The 26,595-nt window shown below is 43.5% G+C and overlaps 1 protein-coding gene across 2 annotated transcripts in view; it reads right to left on the bottom strand.

Annotated features, from left to right (window-relative positions):
- Positions 1 to 35: 35 nt before the first annotated feature.
- Positions 36 to 26,595, bottom strand: part of LOC138969202 (PHD finger protein rhinoceros-like) — a 33,164-nt gene continuing 6,604 nt past the window's right edge. For both annotated transcript variants that reach the window (XM_070341936.1, XM_070341935.1), the window contains exons 6-17: positions 26,430 to 26,468; positions 24,903 to 25,063; positions 24,320 to 24,378; positions 23,028 to 23,117; positions 22,459 to 22,521; positions 21,829 to 21,947; positions 20,648 to 20,753; positions 19,968 to 20,141; positions 10,331 to 10,482; positions 9,126 to 9,246; positions 8,340 to 8,465; positions 36 to 7,614 (exon numbers count right to left, since the gene is read on the bottom strand). In XM_070341936.1, coding sequence (XP_070198037.1) covers positions 3,904 to 7,614; positions 8,340 to 8,465; positions 9,126 to 9,246; positions 10,331 to 10,482; positions 19,968 to 20,141; positions 20,648 to 20,753; positions 21,829 to 21,947; positions 22,459 to 22,521; positions 23,028 to 23,117; positions 24,320 to 24,378; positions 24,903 to 25,063; positions 26,430 to 26,468 — 4,921 coding nt within the window. In that variant the 3' untranslated portion in view covers positions 36 to 3,903. The remainder of the gene's footprint in view (positions 7,615 to 8,339; positions 8,466 to 9,125; positions 9,247 to 10,330; positions 10,483 to 19,967; positions 20,142 to 20,647; positions 20,754 to 21,828; positions 21,948 to 22,458; positions 22,522 to 23,027; positions 23,118 to 24,319; positions 24,379 to 24,902; positions 25,064 to 26,429; positions 26,469 to 26,595) is intronic.

Genomic DNA, 26,595 nt, shown 5'->3' on the forward strand with positions numbered 1-26,595 from the left:
AATATTACACAAAATACACTCAGAACACAAACTGGTTTGGATTGCAGAGAATGTGCACACTTTATTCACAATTTCACAAATTGTTTTCATATATATTAATATATACATGAAGGGTGGCAAATGTACAGGATAAATAATACACATCTTTATGGATAAAGATGTCATTGTCAGTAAGGTGAACTGGACATTCATGTTAAATATTTAATTAAATATTCGATTCCACTGCCATTCAAACAGGGTAAGATTGCCACACAAAAAGTCACTCTCATTGCAGGAAACAAAATGGGAAAAAATCCCTCTGTATCCTTGCAACAGAGCATGACAAAGTGCTCAAAAACACTTCCCATTATCAAAGAGGTTCATTTCTCTGTCCTGTAAATACCTAACTGCATCGTTTACCACACCCTGCCAAGCAAAATTATGTCCAGTATTTTTCCCAAGCTGCAATCAATCATAGATATTCTGCATGCACAAAGCAGAAACAAAACGCAGAAGTAAAGCATGCAGAACTCCTCATCGGAGCCCCTTGTGAGAAGAGTTCACCCAAAAGTAAAGGATAGATCCTAGTCTCTAAGATGTTTAACTTGAAGTTGAACTCTCCCTCCTATAAAAGGTGAGTTCTATTGTTAAACCAGTTAATGTCAGTAACCATTTTGGAGGCCTGTCGAGATTTTAAGATTTATCCTTCTCCGCCCATGCACGCCGGGCCAAATCTGCTCACTACTAAGGCTGTCCTTATTGCTCAGGTGAGTAAACAAAACAAAACAAAACAAAAACACCCCTGTATTTTCTCCTTACAAACGAGCAAGCCTGTGCCAAATTATCAAAACATTGTTCATAATGCATGACCCCAAAAAACATTTTGCAAGATTCTTCTATCCACAGACACAAAAACCCAGCTAACTAAGTTGCAAGTTTATGTTTTACTTAATCATCCAAAAGCTTGGAAATGTTGGTCAAAAACCTAGTACTCTACCTACTGAGATACCAGATCAGGTATGAACATGTTGATACTGTGCTGCCAAAACTTCATGAGATGTTGGTGTGCTACTCAGCAAACCCTCTCTCAAAATTCAGTACAATCCAAATGTTGGTATGCCTGACAATTATGAAATGCTTCAAAACGCAATGACAATTGACAATTTCACAGATGAAAACTAAAGTCACAATCTGAATCACATCACATGGGACCATTTGGACTGTTAGTGTCACATGTTACCTTTTTTCTTTCAAAAAAGCTTTCAAGCCAAGTCACACTCGGAAAAAAGATTCATACAAAGTCACACAAAATAGAATCAGTACCACTGTGTGACTTGGCGATTGTTTTTTTCTCATAATTAGGTTTATTCACCATGCTTTTTTTTCTTCCCGTAATGCAGGTTTTAGTTACAAGTCAGGCCTTGTAAATACATGTAGCTGGGTTATTCTTCAGAGCTTTGTACCATTTTGTGACATGCATTTTCGGTCCTTTAAATATTAACCCTTACACTGGTGCAATTCTGTAAGTTGTAACACATGTTACATAGCCACTGGTGAATTAACAGAGAAAAATGAAGAAAAACGGTCATATAGTTTTCGCATCCATCCATGGGAGGTAATCGGAACCGACCAAACAGACTGAGCCAGTAGCGCGACATATGTCGTGACAACCAGGTGTCAGTATACGTAAAGTAGCGCGACATATGTCGCGACAACCAGCCTAAGGGTTAAATGGCAACTAAAATGTATTTACTTTTGTCAATAATACAATAAATTATAATGGATAATGATACAGACATTCAACAAAAACATAGTATGCATTTCTTACTTCTTTTTGTTTGTAGTGAAAATGAAATCCATGTCACACCCTCTGGTTTCCGTGTTACGCAAGTGTTACATTTGGAAATGCTTATAATGTATAGAACCTAGACAATCAAAATGTGCCAGTATTTCTAATTCTTTCTCTGCAGACCAAGGATATATTATTATTTGGAACCAGTATTCATTAATGATATCGATTTGTATTGTTAAAATGTCTTGAGTCAAATCAAAAAAATATCACTTGCGTAACATGGTTTGAACTGGTTCACAGCTCTGGAGAATAACCCCCTACATCTTTCACAGTCAGTCATTTAACAAACAAGAGAGGGGTGTGCGCCCCCTACATCTTTCACAGTCAGTCATTTAACAAACAAGAGAGGGGTGTGTGTTTGAGTATTGCAAATAAGCTTGTGCAAAATGTGGATAGCTTACGTGGAGTAAATCAAAATCAAATCAAAGAACACTTGCCACAGCAAGAGAAAAAATGACAGGTGTTCTGCCTGAACCTTCCTGAACTCTTGCTTCAGACCTGTATTTATTCCGCCACACTACTACCTATCAAAAAGCCGCAATTAATATTCATTTTCATCATTGCTTGCTGCAATGCTTATAATTGTTAAAATTCCCGCATTCAGCATAACCTCATGCAAGTATCCATAACTGTATGTGTCCTTTCTGAGCTAAAATTGAAAACACTAAATTGATTCTATTGTCAGGGACAAGGCTGAAACAGTCCTGCCATTCTATCTTCAGGCATGGGAATTCCAAAATAGACAAAACTCTGAAAATAGGCCGAGGTCTGAAACGTAATTTCCTTTTTGCCTTTTGCGGACTATTCCCATGCTCGATCTTCCAAGTTCCAAGGACATAAGGCAATCATTTATGACAAGATCATCTTCTCGTTCACTACAAGGTTATATAATCACTATCATACCTGACATGTTTGTTTCAACCCCACAAATACTTGGTATACTGCCTTTATATCAATTATCATGCGATTTATTTTGATAGTGGAGCTTCCTTAATGATAGTGAATGATAGCTGCTCGGGCAATTCATATAATGAAGAAAAAAATCAAATTGAAGCAAAATAACGTAATATTCACACAAAAATACTAAATTTAAATCATTCTGGGACATGCAAAGTTGAGAAGCACATACCATGTGCTTTCTACAGCTATGTTGAACGACAAAACTAAAAGCATCTATACTGAAGTTACTTCTCAATGAAAATACCTGAGAACACTCTCCGCACTATACCTTATTACCTGTGCCGATAAAGGGGGAAAAAAAAGGATGCAAGCGCATATCAATATCATCTGAATGAGTTTACACATCAATAACATAAACCCACTCACACTAACTATGCCAAAATCTTAACCTGGTTGTAACATTTGTAAAACAGAGAATGTCAATAATTTGGCAAATCAATCGGGTTTTTTTGCTATAATTACTCAAGGCCATTCATTTTCCGTATAAGCTAAATATAAGTAATATATTCATTATCTTTGGTTTTTGACAGCAAGACAAAATTTTGGGTACCTTCAGGATTTAAGTTTCAAGCTCATGAAAATGTCAACATACAACTGGGCTGAAATGAAACCTCCATGGGAAAAACAAGCAGCCATTTTTTGCAGTTGCAGGTGGAGACACATTCTTTTAGTTTTACACACAGAAAAGTGCCTGTAATTTCAGGATTCTATCTTTCAAAGGTTGTACAAACAAAAAACAGGAAATACTACCTAACTATTCTAATAAGTAACACTGCAGAAATTAATCACACCCAAAAACAATTTAAATAAATTAAATATTCATTACAAGCAGAAAATGTGATAAATTGATGATTCAGAAAAAAACCATCTATCTATCATTCTATGCGTCCCAAAACCTGCTAAAGTCCCTGCTGCAGGAAAGTGTACAGCGGAACCCCCATTTCCAATCTTCTCCTTTTTTAGATTTTGCTTTTTCAAATTTTCTGTTAATAACCTCTGTAAATTTACCCCCATTATGACTGCCCCATTTTTAGATTTCACGACCGGATTTTTTCAGATTTGTGGAGGTCTGAAAGAGGGGGTTCTACCGTAGAACTACACTGAAGCTGTTGTCATGATGAAAACTGTGAGGCCTTCAACAGACTGTCTCTCAGCCTCGTGGACTTGGCACCACTGCTAGCACACACACCGTGGTGAGACGGAGAAGGCGAGTTCTCCACCATGTCGTCCGCTAGCTGGCTGCGCGTGAAGCGACGCGGAGTACTCTCCCTGGAGTCGGAGTGTAAATGGGGGGCCGTGCTTGTTTCGCTGGAAGGGGACTGCGAGCGGTATCCACGGCAATGGTCTATGCTGAACTGATTCACCTCACACTGGTCACCACTGACCACAGAGGCTGTGTCCACGTCACTCCCATCCCCTGCATGACTCCCCCCTGACCTCCTCCCAGTCTTCTCCTCCCTACGACGCAGTCTGGGCGAAACGGCGGCCGCTGCCTCCGATCTGAAACTGCGGAATTCCTTCCCCATGCCAAATACGCCCCCTGAGGTAGGGGGGTTATGCTGCGGGCTGGAAGGGGGGCCAGCACTGGATGTCGGTGTGCTGTTCTTCTTCGGGATCTTGTAGCCCGTCAGGCTTCCTCTTGGTGAGTAGTGAGCCCCGAACAAGTTGTTCTGAAAGTTGCCGCTTTTTTCTGGGGAGATTTCGTTCAGCACGCGGTTTTTTGACTGTGGTGACTTGTCCCCTGCCCTCTCATTGTCCCCTGCAGAGTCAAGCTTTCTGCCCGAGTTTTTGGAGAAGAAAGCGTCGATCTTCCTCTGCTTGCTGTCCAAAGCTCCATTGGCTAGCGAAGACCGACCGTGGTGCCTGTAACGCTTCAGGAAGCTGTTTTCAACCCGTTTAATCAGATCATCTTCCACAATCAGGTCTGATGGCTTCAGCAGTTTTTTCAGCTCAGGACGCAGGCCTCCAGTGTGCGTTTTCGTGGGAGATTTCTCTGAGACGTCTTGTTGTTGGGAGCACTCTCTTCGAGGCGTATGTCGAGAATTCCTCCTCTGTCTTCTGTCCTCCTCTTCATCGTCATCATCATTATCATGGTCTTCATCTTCTTCCTCTGTTGCTTCAGACAGATGTGGGTCTCCTGAGCGTCGTTTTGAAGAGGGTCTCCTGTGACGCCGACTCCTGGAGACAGTGGCTGCCACAGCTTTGGGGGGCTCAAAGTCATCATCTGAAGACTCCTCTGGAGCATTGAGAACTTTGCTCACCTTGAGCCGAGCCTGGTGGCTGCTTTTCCGCCGATGCCGTAAAGGCTCCAAACTAGGACCATCCAGGGTGGACTCACCTTGGTTGCTGCCTTTACCACCGCATCTCTCTGCCTGAGACACGTCTGAAGTGTCCCCACCATCATCCATATGATGTCTGCTTTTCCGCCGATGCCTAATGGGCTCAGGACTAAGACAATCCAGCTCGGACTTATCATGGTTGCTGCCTTTACCACCGCATCTCTCTGTCTGAGACACATCTGAAGTGTCCCCACCATCATCCATATGATGTCTGCTTTTCCGTTGATGCCTAACAGGCTCAGGACTAAGACAATCCAGCGCGGACTTATCATGGTTACTGCCTTTACCACCGTGTCTCTCTGCCTGAGACACATCTGAAGTCTCCCCACCATCATCAGTATGATGTCTGCTTTTACGCCGATGCCTAACAGGCTCAGGACCAGGAACATCCAGTGTGGACTGATCATGTTTGGTGCTTTTACCACCATGTCTCCCTGACTGTGGCACATCGGATGTGTCCCCCGCGCCTTCAACATGGCTGCTTTTCCTACGACGTTCCAGAGATTCTGTCCTGTGTGAAACCTCACTGGGTTCTTCAGTCTTGAGACTAATTTTTCTGACATGACGATCTGACACTGCAACAGAAGAATCTTCCCCTTTATGGCTGTCTCTTTTGTGCAGGCCAGCGCCTGCTGTTTCTGAAGGGGCAGAAAGACTGTCACCTTGTCCCAGGTGAGGATCACCCGTGTCCTGCGCACCTGGAGAAGGATGGTGATCTCCTGATGACGGATGTTTGGAGGACTGAGACAGGCGGGTGGAGTCCGTTTTTTCAGACATAAAGTTCTTCAGCTTGAGATGCCAGTCGGAGGCCAGGTGGCGATCGGGGGACTTGGGGAGCTTGCGAGGCTCTCTCGCCTCATGAGGCTCCTCACTTTCGTTGCTTTGCTGCGTGTGACTCGGCTCGAAGGACTCAAATATATTGGAGCGCTCACTGCTTTTCCTTGAGCGGTGTGGTTGGTGACCGTCTGTCATCAAAGAACTGTCTTTGGAGGTATCGGGGGACTCGAACTCTTTACCCCTTTTCTCCTTCTCTTTTGAAGTCCGACACTTTCCTCCTCGATCTCGGTGTTTTCTCTCCAACTTACTATGCTTTGGAGTTGGAGGCAAAGTACTTTTCTCCACATCAGCCACAGAACTGCTTGTTTCTTTGCTGCCAGTTTCAACACTTTCTAAATCACCAACAGTTGGGCTGAAGCTTTCATTAGCTTTGTTAGAATCACTAGCTTCCATCTTACTCTTAGACGTTCTGTGACCCGACCTTCTGCGTTCCCTCTTGCTAGTCTTTTTGTGAGAGCGGTGTTTATGCCCTTTCTCTCGCTTCGCACTATGCACACTCTCAGGTTTCACAGAAACACTTTCAACTGCGGCTGCGTCTGTGTTAGTCCTCACAACATCAGGCTTTGTTTTGGCACTGCCTTGGCACGTCCTGTCATCGCGAGTTTTTATTTTCAAGCTACGGTCTGGAGGGGAGTGAAGGCGATCAGATTTGGCAGGTGACTCCTCAGGGTCTGTTTTGACACTTATCTTGGGGCTGTGTAGCCTAGTCTGCATACTGTAGTGACTAACACCAGCACCACCAGCACCACCCCCCTCCACGTCCACTGTTATATTCTTATCAGACACCTCTCCTCCCCTTTTCACTTCTGGCACCACAGGCATCACTTTCATGTCTTCTTCCTCATCCGTGCTGAACTCGATTTTGCGGAAGTTGTCGTAGTGGTGCGACTTTTTCACGTGCCAGGGTTTCCGTCCCCGGTGCCGCTTCTTGTGCCGGTGAAAGTCGCTGCCTAGTGGTGATTTCACCACCAGTTTTGGGATGGGCGGGTGTCCGTCTGCACCCTCCCCTGCCTTGACAGAAGCTTCAGCTTTCACCCTTGATGCAAGTTTCTCATCATCCGTGTCATCAGTACTGGCGAAAAAGACGCTGTCATCTTCTACCTTCTCCCGTTTAGAGGCTGAAGCCAACACCGAGGTCTCTGAAGAAGAAGCCGCAGCCTGCAACTTCTTTCTCTTGGCAGCTTTGCCCAAGGCCCACTTCTTGTGACGCCGCCGGTGAAAGAACCCTGTGCGTTCAAACTCTCCGGAAAAGCGCTCGCCTGGTGGTAGCGCCAGAGATGGGTCTTCCTCCTCCTCCACTTCTATGTCCACATCCTCCGATGCTGCAGCCTCCTCTTCCGTGGCGCCCTCAACTCTGCCGGCATCACCCTCCAGCTCCGTTTCCACCTTGGCTTTTGGTTCTTTCTCCACCAGCTCTTCCTCGTCCTGAGAAGGCTCCGGGGGCAGGTTGGGTACAGAGCTGCCGTAGTCGTCGTAGATGGAGTCAAAGCGGTAGTTGTGGACGATGTCGTCGACGTCAGCGTTGGCCAGGCTGAGGGTTTTGTCGATGAGGACGTGCACCATGGAAGTGAAGACGTACTCCTTGGAGCGGAAGAACTGACGTTTCATCTTCTCCCGTTTGCCGATCATGTAGCACAGGTTCCGCACCTGTAGACAGACATATGACAAGCCTCAGTAAATGAACTTCTAAACACAGTTGAACCGGTCTCTAATGACCATGCAAAGTACCCACCAAAAGTGGTTGTCTGGGATCCCAGTGCTCATTTTGGGCAGGTGTTCGCTTTTTGCATGGTCACCGACCAAAAGTGGTTCCCAGTGGTCATTTTGGGCAGGTGTTCGCTTTTTGCATGGTCACCGACCAAAAGTGGTTGTCTGGGATCCCAGTGCTCATTTTGGGCAGGTGTTCGCTTTTTGCATGGTCACCGACCAAAAGTGGTTGTCTGGGAGCCCAGTGGTCATTTTGGGGAGGTGTTCGCTTTTTGCATGGTCACAGACCAAAAGTGGTTGTCTGGGATCCCAGTGGTCATTTTGGGCAGGTGTTCGCTTTTTGCATGGTCACGAAAACAAATTCTACTTTATAACCAACATTAATAAAAATCAAATGCATGATTTATGCACAACTTGCACTTGGTTGCCACTCTGAAGAAAAGCTTAGAGTCCGCAGTCTTTTCCTACCGTCTGTATGCTTACTGACTAAAACTAGACATTTCACAACTCCGAAAATGGAAAGTCCTAAAACAAGAACTCTAGTAAATTGGCATACTGGTGTTTTAATTAGTCTTCATAGTAATAACTGATACTTTTCCTTAAAAAAAAAAAAAAGGACCAGCATAAAGCGACCGATCTAAGAGCACTGGCAACACAACACTGACCCTCTCCAGGTCCTGTCGCAGATGCACAAACATCTTCATGCGGGCCACCAGGCTGTCCTCCTGCTGCTTCTCCAGGATGTCTGCCTCCTCCGTCTTAGGCGTCAGCAACGGCTTGTCCCAGTTACACTGTCACCAACAAACAACACAACACATTATTTACTGTGCTATAGCTCAGCACTGCAACTTACATGTGAAACAACTAGGTGCCCACAGGTCCGAGATACACAGAAGGAAGTGAAGTACACTGTATTTCTTTTTCTTCCGCGATCATGGACTGAAACTCCCACTTGCGTTTTTGCACGATCAAGGTTTTTACGTGTATGACCGTTCTTACCCCCAGCCATATGCCGATTTTGGGGAAACAAAATTACACTGTATAGCTGACACACTTCCATCTCTATTGGCTGGTATATTACATGTTGTTTTTTTTTTACTTATTCATGGATGCTTTGGGGTAAACAGCTTGCAAAGGGTTGCTTCATATGAGATTCATGTCGATACCACAATTTTCAATGAAACCAAGACTTTGATATGAGGCAGTGCCAACTATATTAGATTGAAAAGTAAATAACCAAGTCCAGTCTTCTTTTTCCAGAAAACAATTTGAAATGAAGGTAAAATTCATGGCGCTTGAAAGGCCAATGCAAAGAACTTGTGTTAACCTAATGCGAAGAACTTGTGCTAATCTAGTACTGAAACAAGGCATGAAATGCAAAGTGCATGAGGCAGATCTGCAGTCTGCACCGCACAGGACACCCTTTCCCCCCACACTTATTTCACACAGACCTTGCGTTTGAGTTTCCAGTAGATGAAGATGAGGTCCACCGTCTCCTCCTCTAGCTGCAGGGTCTGGCACACCTCAGCCACATCCACCACACTGTAGAACTCTTCCTCCAGGCTCTTCAGTCTGAAATCACACACACTCACACTACTACTTTCCTAGTTATTGGGCCTTGGATCAACAAGAGCAAATCCGTATTGGGCATTCCATGGACCACTTTCTTTATTTGGTGTTTAACGTCGTTTTCAACCACGAAGGTTATATCGCGACGAAGGGAAGGGGGGAGATGGGATAGAGCCACTTGTCAATTGTTTCTTGTTCACAAAAGCACTAATCAAATATTTGCTCCAGGGGCTTGCAACGTAGTACAATATATTACCTTACTGGGAGAATGCAAGTTTCCAGTACAAAGGACTTAACATTTCTTACATACTGCTTGACTAAAATCTTTACAAAAATTGACTATATTCTATACAAGAAACACTTAACAAGGGTAAAAGAAGAAACAGAATCCGTTAGTCGCCTCTTACGACATGCTGGGGAGCATCGGGTAAATTCTTTCTCGTCCCAACCAATATGGGACTCCCCCTAACCCGCGGGGGGTATTCCATGGACCAGAGGAAATCCTTACACTTCTAATTTCAATCTATTGGGCATTCCACGAACCAGAGGAAATCCTTACACTTCTAATTTCAATCTATTGGGCCTTAGCCTTTTTTTAATTGAAAGCTCTGTGTTGTTTTCTTCTTGTCCTTAGCCACAACTAATAATGTTGTGTTTAGAATTAATCAACACACATTTTTGTTAAGGTTATCTTCTTCATGTCCCTATCCACAACTAATAATGCCATGTTTGAAATTGATCAACACATTTTTGTCAATGTTATCTACAGACCTGGCCATATACAATAGACGTATCTAGTGCTGACGCATGATGAAAAACAGAGCAAGTTAGAGCTGCAAGACGTGTAGCAAATTGCCTGGGCCAATGACAAAAGGATTTGCTGCATATCAATAGAAAAGTATCAACTTGCAACATCATAATAACCATGCTCTTCTTTCTTAAAGACTCACATTTTTTTTCCAGCATGCAAAGCAAAAACCTCTTGGACAGCCTTAGACTTCAGGCTAATGTGCTTTAGATTAAAAGGTAAATGAACTGTTCTGTGCAAACCACTCTTCCAAGTCAAACCATGGCAGACGGCACTTACTTCTTGAGGCGCAAGTTGTCCCTCTCCTGTTGTGTCAGCTCCTTCTTGGGTGAGGGGGGTCCCTCTTTGCGAGGACCCTCTTTGCGTGGAGAGTCTGTGTCCGACTCGGAGTGCCCCCGGTCCGGCTTCTTGGTGTGCTTGGGGCAGTACGCCTGTTGGATGATATCTACATTCTAAGCTGGCGATTAACATCAGGCTGGCCTGTGCATGTTCACAGATATCTACATTCCAAGCTGGCGATTAACATCAGGCTGGCCTGTGCATATTCACAGATATCTACATTCTAAGCTGGCTATTAATATCAGCCTAGCCTGTGCATGTTCACAGATATCTACTCTCTAAGCTGGCTATTAATATCAGCCTAGCCTGTGCATGTTCACAGATATCTACACTCCAAGCTGGCGATTAATATCAGCCTAGCCTGTGCATGTTCACAGATATCTACTCTCTAAGCTGGCTATTAATATCAGCCCAGCCTGTGCATGTTCACAGATATCTACACTCTAAGCTGGCTATTAATATCAGCCTAGCCTGTGCATGTTCACAGATATCTACACTCTAAGCTGGCGATTAACATCAGCCTAGCCTGTGCATGTTCACAGCTGTCTAACAACTGCACCTTCATAGCAGACAAACTATTCTAGGTATTGAAGTCAGACTTACGTTTGTACATTGACAGTTGTCACACAATTATTCATACCGTGGAACACCCCTTTTAAGACCCCCAAAAATCTGAGAAAATTGGATCTTAAAACGAAGGGAGCCTTAAAACGGAGGGTCTTAAAACGGATGGTCTTAAAACGGAGGGTCTTAAAACGGAGGGAGTCTTAAAACAGAGGGTCTTAAAACAGAGGGAGTCTTAAAAAGGAGGGTCTTAAAACGGAGGGAGTCTTTAAACGGAGGGAGTCTTAAAACGGAGGGTCTTAAAACAGAGGGAGTCTTAAAAAGGAGGGTCTTAAAACAGTGGGAGTCTTAAAACAGAGGGAGTCTTAAAACAGAGGGAGTCTTAAAACAGAGAGAGTCTTAAAACAGAGGGAGTCTTAAAACAGAGGGAGTCTTAAAACAGAGGGAGTCTTAAAACAGAGGGAGTCTTAAAACAGAGAGAGTCTTAAAACAGAGGGTGTCTTAAAACGGAGGGTCTTAAAACGGAGGGAGTCTTAAAACGGAGGGAGTCTTAAAACGGAGGGAGTCTTAAAACGGAGGGATGCCCTCCCACAACTACTTTTTTTTGCATTACCAACCATTACAGAAAAGATGCCTTTCATTTGTGATATCCACTTGTTAGATTCTCTGTAATCTACAGTACCTGAATCAAAAATTTTAGTAATAAATTTTCATTTGATTAATATACTTACCCAACTCACATATAGCAATTAACCCTAGTTCAGTGCTGGTAACGCTGTACGCGTCCCCTTGGTAACAAGGAAGGCGCCTCTAAAAAAAGAGTGACATGAGACCCGTAAGGGTGTCTAAGCCAGCCCGGAAACGAGACTGCCTTCCGTATGCGCGCGCATACACCGCCATATGCAATTCATTCTAAAGCGAAGCCCAACTCACTCCTTTTTTAGACCCAAACACCCACCACAGCGGGGAGGCGGGAGGGAATAAACGATGTGAGTTGGGTAAGTATATTAATCAAATGAAAATTTATTACTAAAATTTTTGATTAAATTACATATCTTACCCAACTCACATATAGCAGATTGCTACTATAGGTGGCGGGTATATAGAGAAATCATGAAATTAGAACCTGTTCCAAGGCTACCATAACCGGTAACGCGGAACTGCCGTCCTGTCCCAAGACGTCTCTGAGGGAGAAGTTAATAAAAACCTCCTCAGACCGCCCGTAAGCCGACTCCAGTACTTCAGCCAAACGGCCCGACCAGAGGACTGTCAAAGAGGAGGCCCAAGGCCTTGCCTCATACGGTGAGAGGCAAAACTGCCCTAACATCTCCAGACTGTGTTAATCACCAGGTAAGCACCTGTCTGATCAAAGTGGAGACTCACTTGGTTAAATAAACTTTCGCAATATCCTTACACCTTGCTGTGCTAAGTGATATCATAAAAGCTTCAGATTTTCTGACCCAATGCCGAGTCCGTGACAGGTACCTTCTGAGAGTCCTCACGGGACAAATAACCACATCAAGCTCCCCAGGAGCAAGAGTCCAGTGTAGCAGTCCATCTAGGTAAGGTTGACTTCAAAAAGTCATACCCCTACCAGAGTAGATAGACCTGTACCCACCCTAAAACAGTGTTTAACGTCATTTCCAACCGTTCAAGGTTAAATCAAGACGGAGACGAAAGATAAGGCAAATGGCCTTTAAATCAACGATCTAACAAGGTCCGTGAAAGTCAGAAAATTTTTCGAAAATCGAAATATTAAAAGAGCCAAACCTGACTCTAAAGGAGCCAAAATCTTGCTTCCTGAATTGAAAATACAATTGGAAGCTGGTTTTCCCCGTTTTCCGCATAAAAGCCAAGGTAGAATCACGATGGAGATGAAAGATAAGGCAAGTAACCTTTGATTCAATGATCTAACAAGATCCGTGCAAGTCGGAAAAAACTTCGAAACCCGAAAAGTTTTAATTGACTAAACGTGACTCTAAAGGAGCCACACCCTTGCTTCATGAATTGAAAATGCAACTCGAAGCTTGTTTTCCATTTTTGCTTAAATGCCAGAAAATTTCGAAGTAACCCAAAAGCCATAGATCAGTCTTTCTTGAAAAGATGTCCATATTCAAAATAGCCAGAAAGTATGCTTACTCCCACTCCTCACAGAAGCTACTAGAGTAAGCTTGGCCGTTTTCCGTGTAGATCCTCCAGGCTAGCCTTGAAACGGGTTAAAGCAACGCTGCACCAAGCCGTACCAAAGTGACAGAAATTACATAAAGTCTTAAAAATAAGACATGAAAGAAAAACGGAAACCCAGAATAGGTGGATCGCCACCTCATTACACGTAGAGAAGAGGAGTTCATTCCGTAAGAAATAAGCGCTTCGAACCAAGCCAGTCTAAGTGACAAGCGAACAAACACGCCCAAAACCCCTATAAAGACTCTGAATCAAATCCAGAGTTGAGGCGGAAGCCCCTAAGTATCCCAAGGATATCCTTACAGAAGACATCCGTGTAACTGGAATGTGAGAAAGCAAAGACGCCTTCTTGCCAGCCTTAAGAGGTCTGGAACCAAGATAGCAAAGACCCGTACTGTGCGACCAACAGGTCGCCAAAACGATCTATGAGAAAGATCCTGTGAAAGCGAGGGTATAGAGCCAAAAGCTAAAGTAGATAACAGCCAGCCTGAAGCTTTTCGTTTGGAAACAAACGACAGCCAAGGCCTGCCTTGCGCTTCCCTTTTACCGTGAGCGTCTCTTAGATAGATAAAAGCCCGCGTGCATAGAAGGGGTCTCAAAAAGAGACCTTTCAAACAAGAAAGAGATTAAAGCCTAGCCAAAAGAACAAAACTTTAAAGGCAGAGGCTTACCCTCAGGTAAAAAACCGGCAAAGTTAACTCCTTTGTATCTGCGTCCTGTCAGACCACAAAGATATCCAGTTAGAACGTAACCACCCAGGCGAGAGTAAAAGCGCGTTTTGTTCAAACGAGCCCATCATAAAAACCCGAAGCCACAAACTCCCCGAGCTAGGAGATCTTGATCTTACAGACACTTTCTCCTAGCTATCCAAATCCAGATGGATTTTAGCCAAACCCGAGGGCGGTTCCGTAGAACAAAAACAGAGAACCTAAGTTCTTAAGTTTGGAGTTAACCGAAGCCTACAGAAAGCGCTCCGCGAGTGACACGCTCTTAAGCGTAAGACACAAGCTAAAGCAACGCCGCCGCAGGTATAAAGTCGAACGTTGTCTACACAGGTAGTGGTGACAAAGAAGACTCGCTTGTGAAAACTCCACAAGTACAAAAAACCCCGCCAGAGGATCTAAGAACTTAACACTCAAAGATTCTCCTCAGAAGGCTCAAATCAACCTCAAAATGCCGCGAACAGCGACACAGCTGAAGTATAAGCCTCCCCTCGTTCAAAAGCATCATAACAATCATCGAAATGATGAGAACCAGTCACCAATCCCGATAAGGCAATACTTGCCAAAAATCGGAAAAGTTTTGAAAAAATTCAACACCGGAACTCCATGACCAAAACTCCATCCACCTGTCTCCTTCCAGCGGGAAAACTGGAAAAGGAAGTGGACACAGCCTGAATAACAGCAAAGGAACCGCAGCGACGGAACCGACAGCCAAAGACTGAAAGGTGCCGACTACCAACACCCCAGTGTTAACGGTAGAAGGCTATCCCATCCTGTACCGGAAGCCACAGCCACAAAAGCGGAAGCGAACCGGCCGTGGATTAGTAAACATCAGAACCCACAGGTAGCATAAAAACACACCGGACGATCCCGTAGTCCTCAAACCATTTCAGCTGCGAGCACCACTGCACTTGCTAACATGAAACGGAACCTAAAATCAGGGCTCTTCAGTAATGCGTAAGCACCTTCATCTGAACAGCCGTCAAGCACAACCGTGCAATCCGGAAGCTGACTCCCTGTTTGACTTAACTGTCCAACAAAGAACCAGCCCTCCGTTCGCTACCTGCCCCCCGTTCCTGTCAAAACCTAAATGCCGTTTTCCACTGACCAGGCCACTGCGCTGGACAACTTAAACGGCAAGTTAAGCTGGGTGTCACCCACCACCGTGGACACACCCTCACAATCCTCTCCTTCCTACTTGGTTACAAAGTTAGGAAGGTGACCCCCAGAGAGACTTGCATGGTCAATCCAAGAATCACTCAGACCAACAACCTCCTGCCCCCAGGGCGGAAGCTTACGTTGCCCAGCCACGAAAATGCGTGCCACATTCCTCCTGCGAACGTACACCACTTTCACCGGAGAACCCGGCTACACGCGGCCAATTGCCAACTCCAGGGCAATGGACAACAAATCCAGGAAGCTGAAGAGAACATCCTGTTCCTCCGAACTTCCAGAAGTCGGAACCAGATAGAGGTAGAGTAAGTTACCCCTTTGTTCTCAACCACCCCTTCCGGTCAAAACTTAAATGCCGTTTTCCGCCGCCCACGTCACTGCGCTGGACAACTTGAACGGCAAGTTAAGCTGGGTGTCGTCCATCCCCGTGGACGCACTCGTTATCCTTTCCTTCATGCTCGCAATGGCAATCAGGAAGGTGACCCCCGGAAAGATGCTCCCGGCCAAGCCGTTCGCGGTCGATCCCAGAATCACCAACTTCCACAATACCTAAATGCCGTTTTCCGCTGCCCACGTCACTGCGCTGGACAACTTGAACGGCAAGTAAGCTGGGAGTCGTCCACCACCGTGGACGCCCCCTCGTTAACCTCTCCTTCATGCTCGCAATCGCAATCAGGAAGGTGACACCCAGAAAGACACTCCTGGTCGATCCAAGCACCACCTAGTTTCGCACACAGTGCCTAAATGCCGTTTTCCGCTGCCCACGTCACTGCGCTGGACAACTTGAACGGCAAGTAAGCTGGGAGTCGTCCACCACCGTGGACGCCCCCTCGTTAACCTCTCCTTCATGCTCGCAATCGCAATCAGGAAGGTGACACCCAGAAAGACACTCCTGGTCGATCCAAGCACCACCTAGCTTTGCACACAGTAAACCAGTCGTCTTGCACTACCATGCAATCCGAAAGCTGACTCCCGTACTGACACCATTGTCTAGCAGAGAACCAGCTTTACTGTCTACCCCCCGCCCAGAGGGCGGGGTCGGAAGCCACACACACTCGCCCCCGTCCCCAGACTGAGCAGAGTGCAGTGGAACTTCCTTACGTGTACCAGGGCTCTTACTCCCCACTGAAAGGCCGCCAAAGCGGGTTGAGTCAGCCGAGAGATAAGAACTTTCGCCCGGCCGCCATGCGCCTGAGGCTACTCGCTCCTGACCACGTGCCGAGTTTTGGCCGGAGAACCCGGTTACTAACTCAGCAGACATACCTTGTGTACGAGACGGAACGCCGGAATGCGAACCCAAAAGCGGACACGGCACAATCTCCTCATCCTGAGAGGCATGCACCTCCGCTCTCGTGACTGTAGTGGCAGGAGACGAGCGAACGCTGGCAAGCGAAGAGACGCCAGCCACACCCGAGGGAAGAGAACGAAGCTCCGCTCTCGTCGAAGTAATCTCGGCCGCTAAAGTAGACACCTGCGAACTAAGAGATAACAACAAAGCAGCAACATCAGCGGATGCCAACCCCGGCACCACAGGGGGAGAATCCCCCTTAGCAGGTTTATTCACGTGAGCGGTCTTGTCAACCGGCTTAGCCGACAAAATGGCCGCTGTCTTGTCTACCGGCTTAGCGGGCAAATCAACAAACACATCAAAAGATTTTTTGCAAGAGTATCTTCACCAGAAACGGATTGTTTAGTCTTCCTAGAAGATTCTTTAGAAGAAGTGGGCGCAGCAGCTACCTTTTAGGCGTACACCTCTTCTTGGCATTGTCGGCCATGACACAACAAAGACTCACGAAAAATTTTTGAAAAAAATTTTGCAAGTCCAAAAAGCGGCCAACAACGCTGCCAAAATCAAGAATAAACAAGAACGACCTCACCCCAACAGCAGTAGAGAAGTCCAGATGCAAGAAGATACCAAGAGGAACAACAAAGTCAAAAGACTAAGTCAAAACGGCTGAAACAGCCGGAGCGTACATCAAATGCGACCAGTCTCACTGGCGCTGAGCTTTGGAATGAATTGCATATGGCGGTGTATGCGCGCGCATACGGAAGGCAGTCTCGTTTCCGGGCTGGCTTAGACACCCTTACGGGTCTCATGTCACTCTTTTTTTAGAGGCGCCTTCCTTGTTACCAAGGGGACGCGTACAGCGTTACCAGCACTGAACTAGGGTTAATTGCTATATGTGAGTTGGGTAAGATATGTAATTTAATGTACAGTTTTCAGCCTTGCCACTTCTTTTTCGTGAATGTATTAAAATACAGTATCAGTATTCATCACAATGTAGCATTTTACAATCACAGCATACTCTGCCTCAAAGTAAAACGAAAAATTCAAGCATCCAAAAATGTTCCGATGCACTGTAACGACCCAAACAAGTGACAAATTGATGACCACATATTAAAGGCCAACATCCACAAGAATTTTTCTCCTGGAGCGACCTAAACTTGAACCCGAGGCAGTTCGCCAAAAAGAACCGCCGATCACGAGAAAAGCATGCGTATCGCATGCGAGACGATTTGCAAGCCAGCCAGCGCAGCAGCGGGTGGGGATTTGGTCTCGGCAAAGAAACAAACAATGCAGTGTTTGATCTCGGTGAGACTGAAAGAGAGACAGAGAGCACGAGAGAGAGCGACAGGGACACAGTGATTCAAGGCGCACAACTCTAGTAAAGTTGTCGTAGCACGTCCGCCTATGGCCAAAGTGATCCGGGTTCGATTCCCGGCATGTGTGGTCTATGTTTTTTGTGTTTTTTTTTTTAATTCTTGTTTACTATTGTTTATTATTTTACTCTAATAATTTTTTTAATTGTGTAAAATAAAATAAAAAATTTTAAATCCACGTGCACAAGACAAAAACTTTCATACTGGGGGAGCGAGCCAGTCTGAAGAGTACTCGGGTCCAGTGCCAGCGTTTTTACATTTAGTCAAGTTTTGACTAAATGTTTTAACGTAGAGGGGGGAATCGAGACGAGGGTCGTGGTGTATGTGTGTGTGTGTGTGTGTGTGTGTGTGTGTGTGTGTGTGTGTGTGTGTGTGTGTGTCTGTGTCTGTGTGTGTCTGTGCGTGTGTGTGTGTAGAGCGATTCAGACTAAACTACTGGACCGATCTTTATGAAATTTGACATGAGAGTTCCTGGGTATGATATTCCCATACTTTTTTTCATTTTTTTGATAAATGTCTTTGGTGACGTCATATCCGGCTTTTCGTAAAAGTTGAGGCGGCACTGTCACGCTTTCATTTTTCAACCAAATTGGTTGAAATTTTGGTCAAGTATTGTTCGACGAAGCCCGGACTTCGGTATTGCATTTACATGCGAAAAATAAAGCAAGACGCTTTAAAAATGCGTTCAATGAACATGAAAAAAAGAGTGCTTTTAATGAATATAAAAAGACAATAAAAAAGGAATGCAAGTTGTATCATAATGAGTTCGTTAAAACTTTGAGAAAGTTAAGAAGTAATGACCCGAAAGCATACTGGAATCTTCTAAATAAAAATAAAAATAAAAAAATAATTCCAAAACTAACTATCCAACTTGTTCGGAGTTTTTCGAACATTTCAATAAACTACAAGAGTGTGATGAAAATGAAATGGAGGATAGTAATGAACCTTTAAATGAAGCAAGTAATGAATTTCTTAATGCGCCTTTTACAAAGGAGGAAGTTATCAAATGTATAGACAAGCTGAAAAACAATAAGGCATGCGGTCAAGATAAAATAATTAATGAGTATTTAAAAGCGTCACATGATCGAATGATTGATATTTAGTCAAGTAGCTGTCGAACTCACAGAATGAAACTAAACGCAATGCAACGCAGCAAGACCGTATACTCGTAACATCGTCAGTCCACCGCTCACGGCAAAGGCAGTGAAATTGACAAGAAGAGCGGGGTAGTAGTTGCGCTGAGAACGATAGCACGCTTTTCTGTACCTCTCTTCGTTTTAACTTTCTGAGCGTGTTTTTAATCCAAACATATCATATCTATATGTTTTTGGAATCAGGAACCGACAAGGAATAAGATGAAAGTGTTTTTAAATTGATTTCGACAATTTAATTTTGATAATAATTTTTATATATTTAATTTTCAGAGCTTGTTTTTAATCTAAATATAACATATACCGAAGTCCGGGCTTCGTCGAAGATTACTTGACCAAAATGTCAACCAATTTGGTTGAAAAATGAGAGCGTGACAGTGCCGCCTCAACTTTCACGAAAAGCCGGATATGACGTCATCAAAGACATTTCTCAACAAAAAAAAGAAAAAAACATTCGGGGATATCAATCCCAGGAACTATCATGGAAAAATTCATAAAGATCGGTCCAGTAGTTTGGTCTCAATCGCTCTACACACACACACACACACACACACACACACACACACACACACACACACACACACACACACACACACACACACACACACACACACACACACACACACACACACACACACACACACTTTGGTCATTAAAAATCTGAAAATTGTAAAAAAAAAAAAAAAAAAATTTATAAAACGATTCAAATTTACGTTCATCTTATTCTCCATCATTTTCTGATTCCAAAAACATATAAATATGTTATATTTGGATTAAAAACAAGCTCTGAAAATTAAAAATATAAAAATTATTATCAAAATTAAATTGTCGAAATCAATTTAAAAACACTTTCATCTTATTCCTTGTCGGTTCCTGATTCGTGAAAGCGAAATTACAACATTTAGTCAATCTGTCGAACCCACAGAATAAAACTGCACGCACTGCAGTGTTTTCAGCCGGGTCACGAGAATAAAACAGCTTCGTCAATCCACGCGGCAAGGAAGTCGCTCAATTTTTGCGTGCAACACGAAGTAAACAGACATGCAAGAATAGCGACGGGTTCAAGTTTAGGTCGCTCCAGGAGAAAAATTCTTGTGGATGTTGGCCTTTAAGCACACCTACCTTGAGTTTGACTCCATCATGCTCGTCACTCTCATCCAGGATGGTCTTCATCTCCAGGCCGTTGCTGAAGCCGCAGGTGACGTGGAAGGCCGTCTTGCAGGTCTTGACGGAACACTGAATGCACGCCCCCACACGCTCCTTGCACAGGCAGCAGACCAAGGCCCAGCGACTCGACTGTCCAACACAGATTGCTTGGTTATTGTGTTATTATCGTCTCTTCAACCAATATATGGCCATCCAAGACCAATGCAAGATCGTTTCCTTTCTCAGGTCGAACAGAGAGAAAATTGGTTTCTTTCACAAAAACTCCTCCTCAGCTCTGATCACATTCGCTCCTTCCACATTTTTCGCTTGAAAGCTTGAATTTTTCCAAATAATCATTCTCAACAAAGCCAGGAAAAGTATTTGGGAATGGAAATTTTATCCCAAAATTATCTCTTCTACATTTTCAATCTTATTTAGGTCTGCTCCCCTTCCCCGCACAGCCAATGTAAAGAAAAAGGGACAACAGCAATCCTTTCTTTTCAATTATACTCATGTGTTTAACCTGCCTCTGTGCCAAATTGTGCACAATTTTCTGCCCCAAAATACAAAAGACTTCGAGAAGAATGCCATATTTGAATGGAATACAATATCATAACAGTATTTGACACACTGCATGTTGTAGTACTTGTACTCACAGGGATGTTTGAGATCTTAGTGATGGGCTCCATCTTCTCTGGAATGCCGATGCTGACCTCCGGGATCCACAGAGCACAGCTGACATGCGCCCACTTGGTGCCGCTCCTGCCATGAAACAAAATGCCTACAATGAATAAAACAGAATCGAAGAGACACAGGCCCTCACAGACTGCAAACTTCAAGCGCACCATACTTCACCTCAAACGCAGTCCTCAGGCAAAACCATCCTCACCAAAACTACTGCTTTAACCTCTTCCCTGCCTGTAAGACGTCAGCTGACGTCCTACGTAAAGTGCATCCCCAGTGCATTCCGACTTTTCCTGCATCCGTATCTGGATCAAAAGTAGTAAGCTATCTTCAAACGGTTAGCGGAAACCGTTGGGATGGTTAAATTTAGAAGGAATTGCGTGGTACGTCATAGGGAAAGCCGTTTTTTCCGATTGCCGATTTGCTACTGGCTGCTCAGAGAGGAGTTTCCCGTGTAAACAATGGCGTCGCACGCTTTGCCACAGCAGTCATGTGGTTCTAAACAGACAACGTACACCACTTTGCAAGCTCTGCAGCTGATTATGCAAGATGAGGGAACTAGTTCTGATATTAATTTGCAGTCAGATGATTCTTTAGAGCACGAGAATGATTGTGACAGTGAGTACGATGTTGATATGCAGCAGTTACTCGAGCGACTTCAGGAACCTGACGCTGTGCAGTCTGACTCGCAGGTAGAACACGCAGAACCAAAAGACAGGTAATTAATGAAAGAATACTATTCACAGTAGATGCAGTTTCAATCCAGAATGAAAATCCGCATTCATTTTCCTACAAAAACCATATAACATGTCCTCAGCTAACTGTAATAGTTTGTGTGCTAGAATTTTTTTTAAATTATTACTGTTCCAACCTCAAATTATCCTGGCACTGGGTATGCACTTAATTGTTTACTGGCAGCGAACGGGTTAAGAAAATAACTATGGTCCTGGATAATACCATAAACTTGAGGAGTAAAGTGAGTTTGACTTATCCAAAAGCTTCCAAAAATTTTATGCTGGTGATTCTGTTACTAAACCTAAAGGTTGTAGAGCAGGTTCAATGAGCACTAAACACACAGATGCACACAATACACTATTACACATTGTTGGTTTGCCAAACAGGTAAGCCTCAAAGTAACGTATCCAGTGTTTACCTGGTGCTTTTCATGGCCCCTCCGACCCTAGGGCACAGCAAGCAGCTTGGTTTGATGCCTAGTGCACACGTCCGACACAGCCAGGTGCCTTCTGGGATGGACTGGATTCCGTAACAAGCCTAAAACATCGGAACAAGTAAGGCATGCAATCACCACGTTGAAAATAGAAGTTTTTCTCATCCTTGATGAAATTGATGTGCTGTGAACAAAAATCTGGTTTGAAAGAAAACCAAACATGACAATCACAACTGCAGCATTCATTCTTCCAGGAAGCCAAGTCACAAAAGAATTTTGCCCTTGTACACATAGCATGAGGTTCCTTCACAAATAAGTTCAACATTAGGGCTATACAGATATTTAATATAAGTTACTTTAATGTGACAGGAGCAAGCATTAGCAACCAGCAAATTCATCTTCTGCAGAAATTTACACAAACCAAAATCTTCTAGTACAGATTCAGCAATAATCAGATTTGCATCGAGATCTTTAAAAAAATTTGTTTTGTTAAATCACAAATAGATAAGTATTTAGTGTTCAGATTGATCTGTGGACGATCGCTTAATGCCGCAATTTGCAACCAAAATTCACAACATCAACATGATCAAACTAATAATGTCTATTAAGACTAACCTGATGAATGCAGACATCACAGCCATCACAGAACACCATCTCATTAGTATCTTCACTCTCCGGCTGTAAAATAAGAAGAGTCAATGCACTATCATGAAAGTTGAAACCTCCAACAATGCACACACAAGAACATATAAGTCAATAACACAATGTCTCTTTCAGTGACTCAACTTGCACCAATTCTGAATACTCATGGTGTAGAGGAGATGTCCTGTACTGTTGGGTCAGAAAACCAGCAGCACTACTGAACATCTCACCATTAATGTATGCACCGTATGTCACTGATGAGGTCGTTACATGACCCCTCAGCCGGCTTAATTAGTGCAACTTTGTAACTTATTCACATTTCATTTATTCCGAAACAACAGGTATGTCCAGCTTATAACAAAGCATGCAAAACCGAGAAAAAAACTCAAAAGATTTATCAGCCTAATATGACCGAGGGCAAACAGCATAACAGTCGAACACTAACTGGGAGAGAACATACACACACACAATTGCCTGCAAACACATTAAAACAGGCAACATGAAGAGAAACAGATAACGGTTTAACAAAAGAGCACACTCACCGAACGACAGACATCACAGACAACGTCCTCGTCATACTCAATGCCCATGCCTTCTTCAGTTTTCATCAGCGCTGTCATCTTCTCATGGCACTGGCAACACACAGACACAAAATAGTAAAGTCTCACTGCTCACAAATAAAATGTGTGTCTAATCAACAACTTAAAGACAGGTAGGTTAGCCTAATGAGGTGTTGATCTGGCTCCAACAGTGGGCAACGCCTGTGCAATCTTAACTTGCCCTGAACTGTGTTGACCAGTCCCACTCCCAGTTCCCATTTATGCTGTTCTGCACTTTATCTTCCTCCTAGTTGCCCCCATCCCCCCACTTGCTTCAATCTGGACACTCTCCTGAACCATGGGCTTGATTTTTTCAATCCTGAGCATATCGCCTAAACAAGAAGAGCAAACGCTCGATCGAGTCACTTTCGCAGTTCTGAATATTATATGAGGCATCAGATGGACAGGAAGAAATTGCTATTCACAACACAATGAGTCACGTTCACATAAAATTTGAGCCCGGTCACTTTTATAGTTTCCGAGAAAAGCCCAACGTTAAGTTGTGTGTTGCCGAACAGAAAAGGCTAGTTATCTCCCTTGTTTTTCTGATAACGTTCGTAAAAGGCTACAGATGTAAATACTTTGATGTAAAGAATAATCCTACAAAGTTTCAATCACATCCGATGAACTTTGTCAAAGATATAAAATGTCTAATTTTAACCTTTGACGCTGACCTGTGACCTTGAAAAAGGTCAAAGGTCAACGAAACCATCGTTAAAGTGTAGAGGTCATTGGAGGTCACGACTAAACAAAATATGAGCCCGATCGCTTTGATAGTTTCCGAGAAAAGATATAAAATGTCTAATTTTTCCTTTGACGCTGACCTGTGACCTTGAAAAAGGTCAAAGGTCAACGAAACCATCGTTAAAGTGTAGAGGTCATTGGAGGTCACGACTAAACAAAATATGAGCCCGATCGCTTTGATAGTTTCCGAGAAAAGTCCAACGTTAAGGTGGTGTCTACGGACGGCCGGCCGGCCGGACAGACTAACACTGACCGATTACATAGAGTCACTTTTTCTCAAGTGACTCAAAAAACCACATTGATATATATATAATTATTATATATTTATCTGTTTTCAAACTTTTGTCCACAAAGACCTTTCACGGGTTTTCTCTTTATACAGTGCCCATTATTTTCAGGCCATCCAACTTCTGATAACACATTTTTTCAGATGCACAGGACTTGTCAAAACAGAGGGATCAGAGTGTACTATAACAAACTACAAAGCCCACCTGGTTTTCCAGAGCCTCCATGACCCTCTCCATGTTCCATTCATTGATTTGAACCAGACCTGCAAAGCAAAGACAAAAAGCAAAAACGGATGACTATTCAGTCAAATGTGATCATAGCAGTCACACACAATAAAACAGACAGCCTCTCAAAAGGCTATCTAAAGCAGCCCATGTAATTCCAAAAGAAATTTCAATTCATCCTGATGCAATTTTCACCCAACTCCAGAAACATTACACTGTATAGTACATGTAATTATAATGTGTCACGAAACTGGGAGTCTCTAGTTTTCTGTCAGCACATGACATGACATTATGTCCACTAAGCCAATACTCAACTGTACAAATATAGAATATTTAAGCCAACTTATCTCAAGAAACAATCTTTTTGACAAAAATGTGTTGGGACTTGAATACCAAAAGTGACACTAGTCAACAATTCATAGACAAAATACTGTTCCTTAGTCACACTGAAATATGCCTATCCACAGAAAAGCAGTAAAACAGCAACAGCGAAATTCTTTTTAACAACACAATTAACCTGACTATTTGCCTATCCACATGCAATGACCTTGTGAACACTGACCCATTTCACGACGTCGGAAGTTGACCTCTTCTAACCAGCAGACGTCCAGGTCATCTAGGTCATAGCGAACTAGCTGCTCCGCTAACTGCTGCATGCCGGTCAATTCGTGCAGACCCTTCTTGTACGTACAGTCCACTCTCTCGTGAAGAATCTTGTGTGGCCTGCACATATCAATAGCTGTCAGTTCATGGCATCCACATGAAAAACTCATAACTTGAGCAGACTGCCTGATTCTCAATGCATTTTCTTGTCAAAAACCTATGACGAACCTTCCTTATTCAGACCTGCCAACCCTTGTCAAACCTGTAGTGCAAGAATTTAGATTTTTACACCCCCGGTATAGGGGTGTGTATAGGTTTCGGTCGATGTGTTTGTTTGTTTGTTTGTTTGTGTGTTTGTTTGTTTGTTTGTGTGTTTGTTTGTGTTCGCAAGTAGATCTCAAGAATGAACGGACCGATCGTCACCAAACTTGGTGAACAGGTTCTATACATTCCTGAGACGGTCCTTACAAAAATTGGGACCGGTCAAACACACGGTTAGGGAGTTATTGGTGGACTATAGTATGAGGGGGCATCTTCGGATATTCCCGGCGTTCTGTTACTATTTTTAGAAGGTCACCGCAGTGTCCAGAACGTAAATTGGACCCGTAAATTATCCTCACTGTAAAAGTGCAAAGGTCGAATCAATTTATAGCCACGCGAAAAATACACTCTCATCTATCTCTATATATTTATACAATAGGTATAGATATATATATACGGCTTCTCTGTGTGTGTGTGTGTTTGAGTGTGTCTGCAGAAAACACCTGTGTATTGCACAGTTCTGTTTGTGATGTGGTACCTAGGGCGTCGTCGACAAGTATGGGACTCGACATGATATGATCAGAAATGGCATTATGGCCCCTGAATCATGTTCGTGCTAAGGACGGGGGCGTTTTTCCTACCTCGGAGGAATTTCTTGGGTTTTTTTATTTACAGTGTAGCAAATGTTGTTTCAGTGTAGCATTGTCTAAAATGTATACACACATCCACATTAAGGCTATTTCTCACAAAACTATATAATGTTTTTAGATAAAAGAAAAATAATGCCCAATTGAGAGTGTCTGCAATGCCACTTTTCAGTGTGGACAATTCGTGCAGACCCTTCTTGTACGTACACACATTCTGGCTGCTACACGGAGTGATTATCAGGAATGAGTACCATCACTCACAAGAAAGAGTAAACATTGCATTGCATGCATGAAAGTTGCATGCTTGTGATTATTTGTTTGAGCGTAACAATTCTGAACTTCTCATAACAGTGTAGCAATTTGTCTTAAAAGGTAACATGCCACGCTGAAAGCATAATAGTTCGCAGCTCTGCTTATTCAACTTTCCAAACCTGAAATGTATGTCTAAAATTTCCTAGTAAATGAAAACCCTAGCATGGAACAGTATCACTAAAACTGCCTGTCTTTATCAATGAAGAACAAACTTCTCAGAAGATTCATTTTGCAAGTCAGCAAGGAAACACATCTGATGAACTTACATTTTAAAGTCACCGGTTTTGCCCTTGTCACGAATTTCCCTGGAAAGAACAAAAGCATATCATACAATTTGTGATTGTACAAAGTCTGGAGAACAAAATAAGAGTTATCGGTGGCCTTTTCAAGGGCATTAAATGAGACATCAATTTCATTCCAAAATGAGACACA

The sequence above is a fragment of the Littorina saxatilis genome, linkage group LG6, assembly GCF_037325665.1.
Source record: "Littorina saxatilis isolate snail1 linkage group LG6, US_GU_Lsax_2.0, whole genome shotgun sequence".
Lineage (NCBI taxonomy): Eukaryota > Metazoa > Mollusca > Gastropoda > Littorinimorpha > Littorinidae > Littorina > Littorina saxatilis.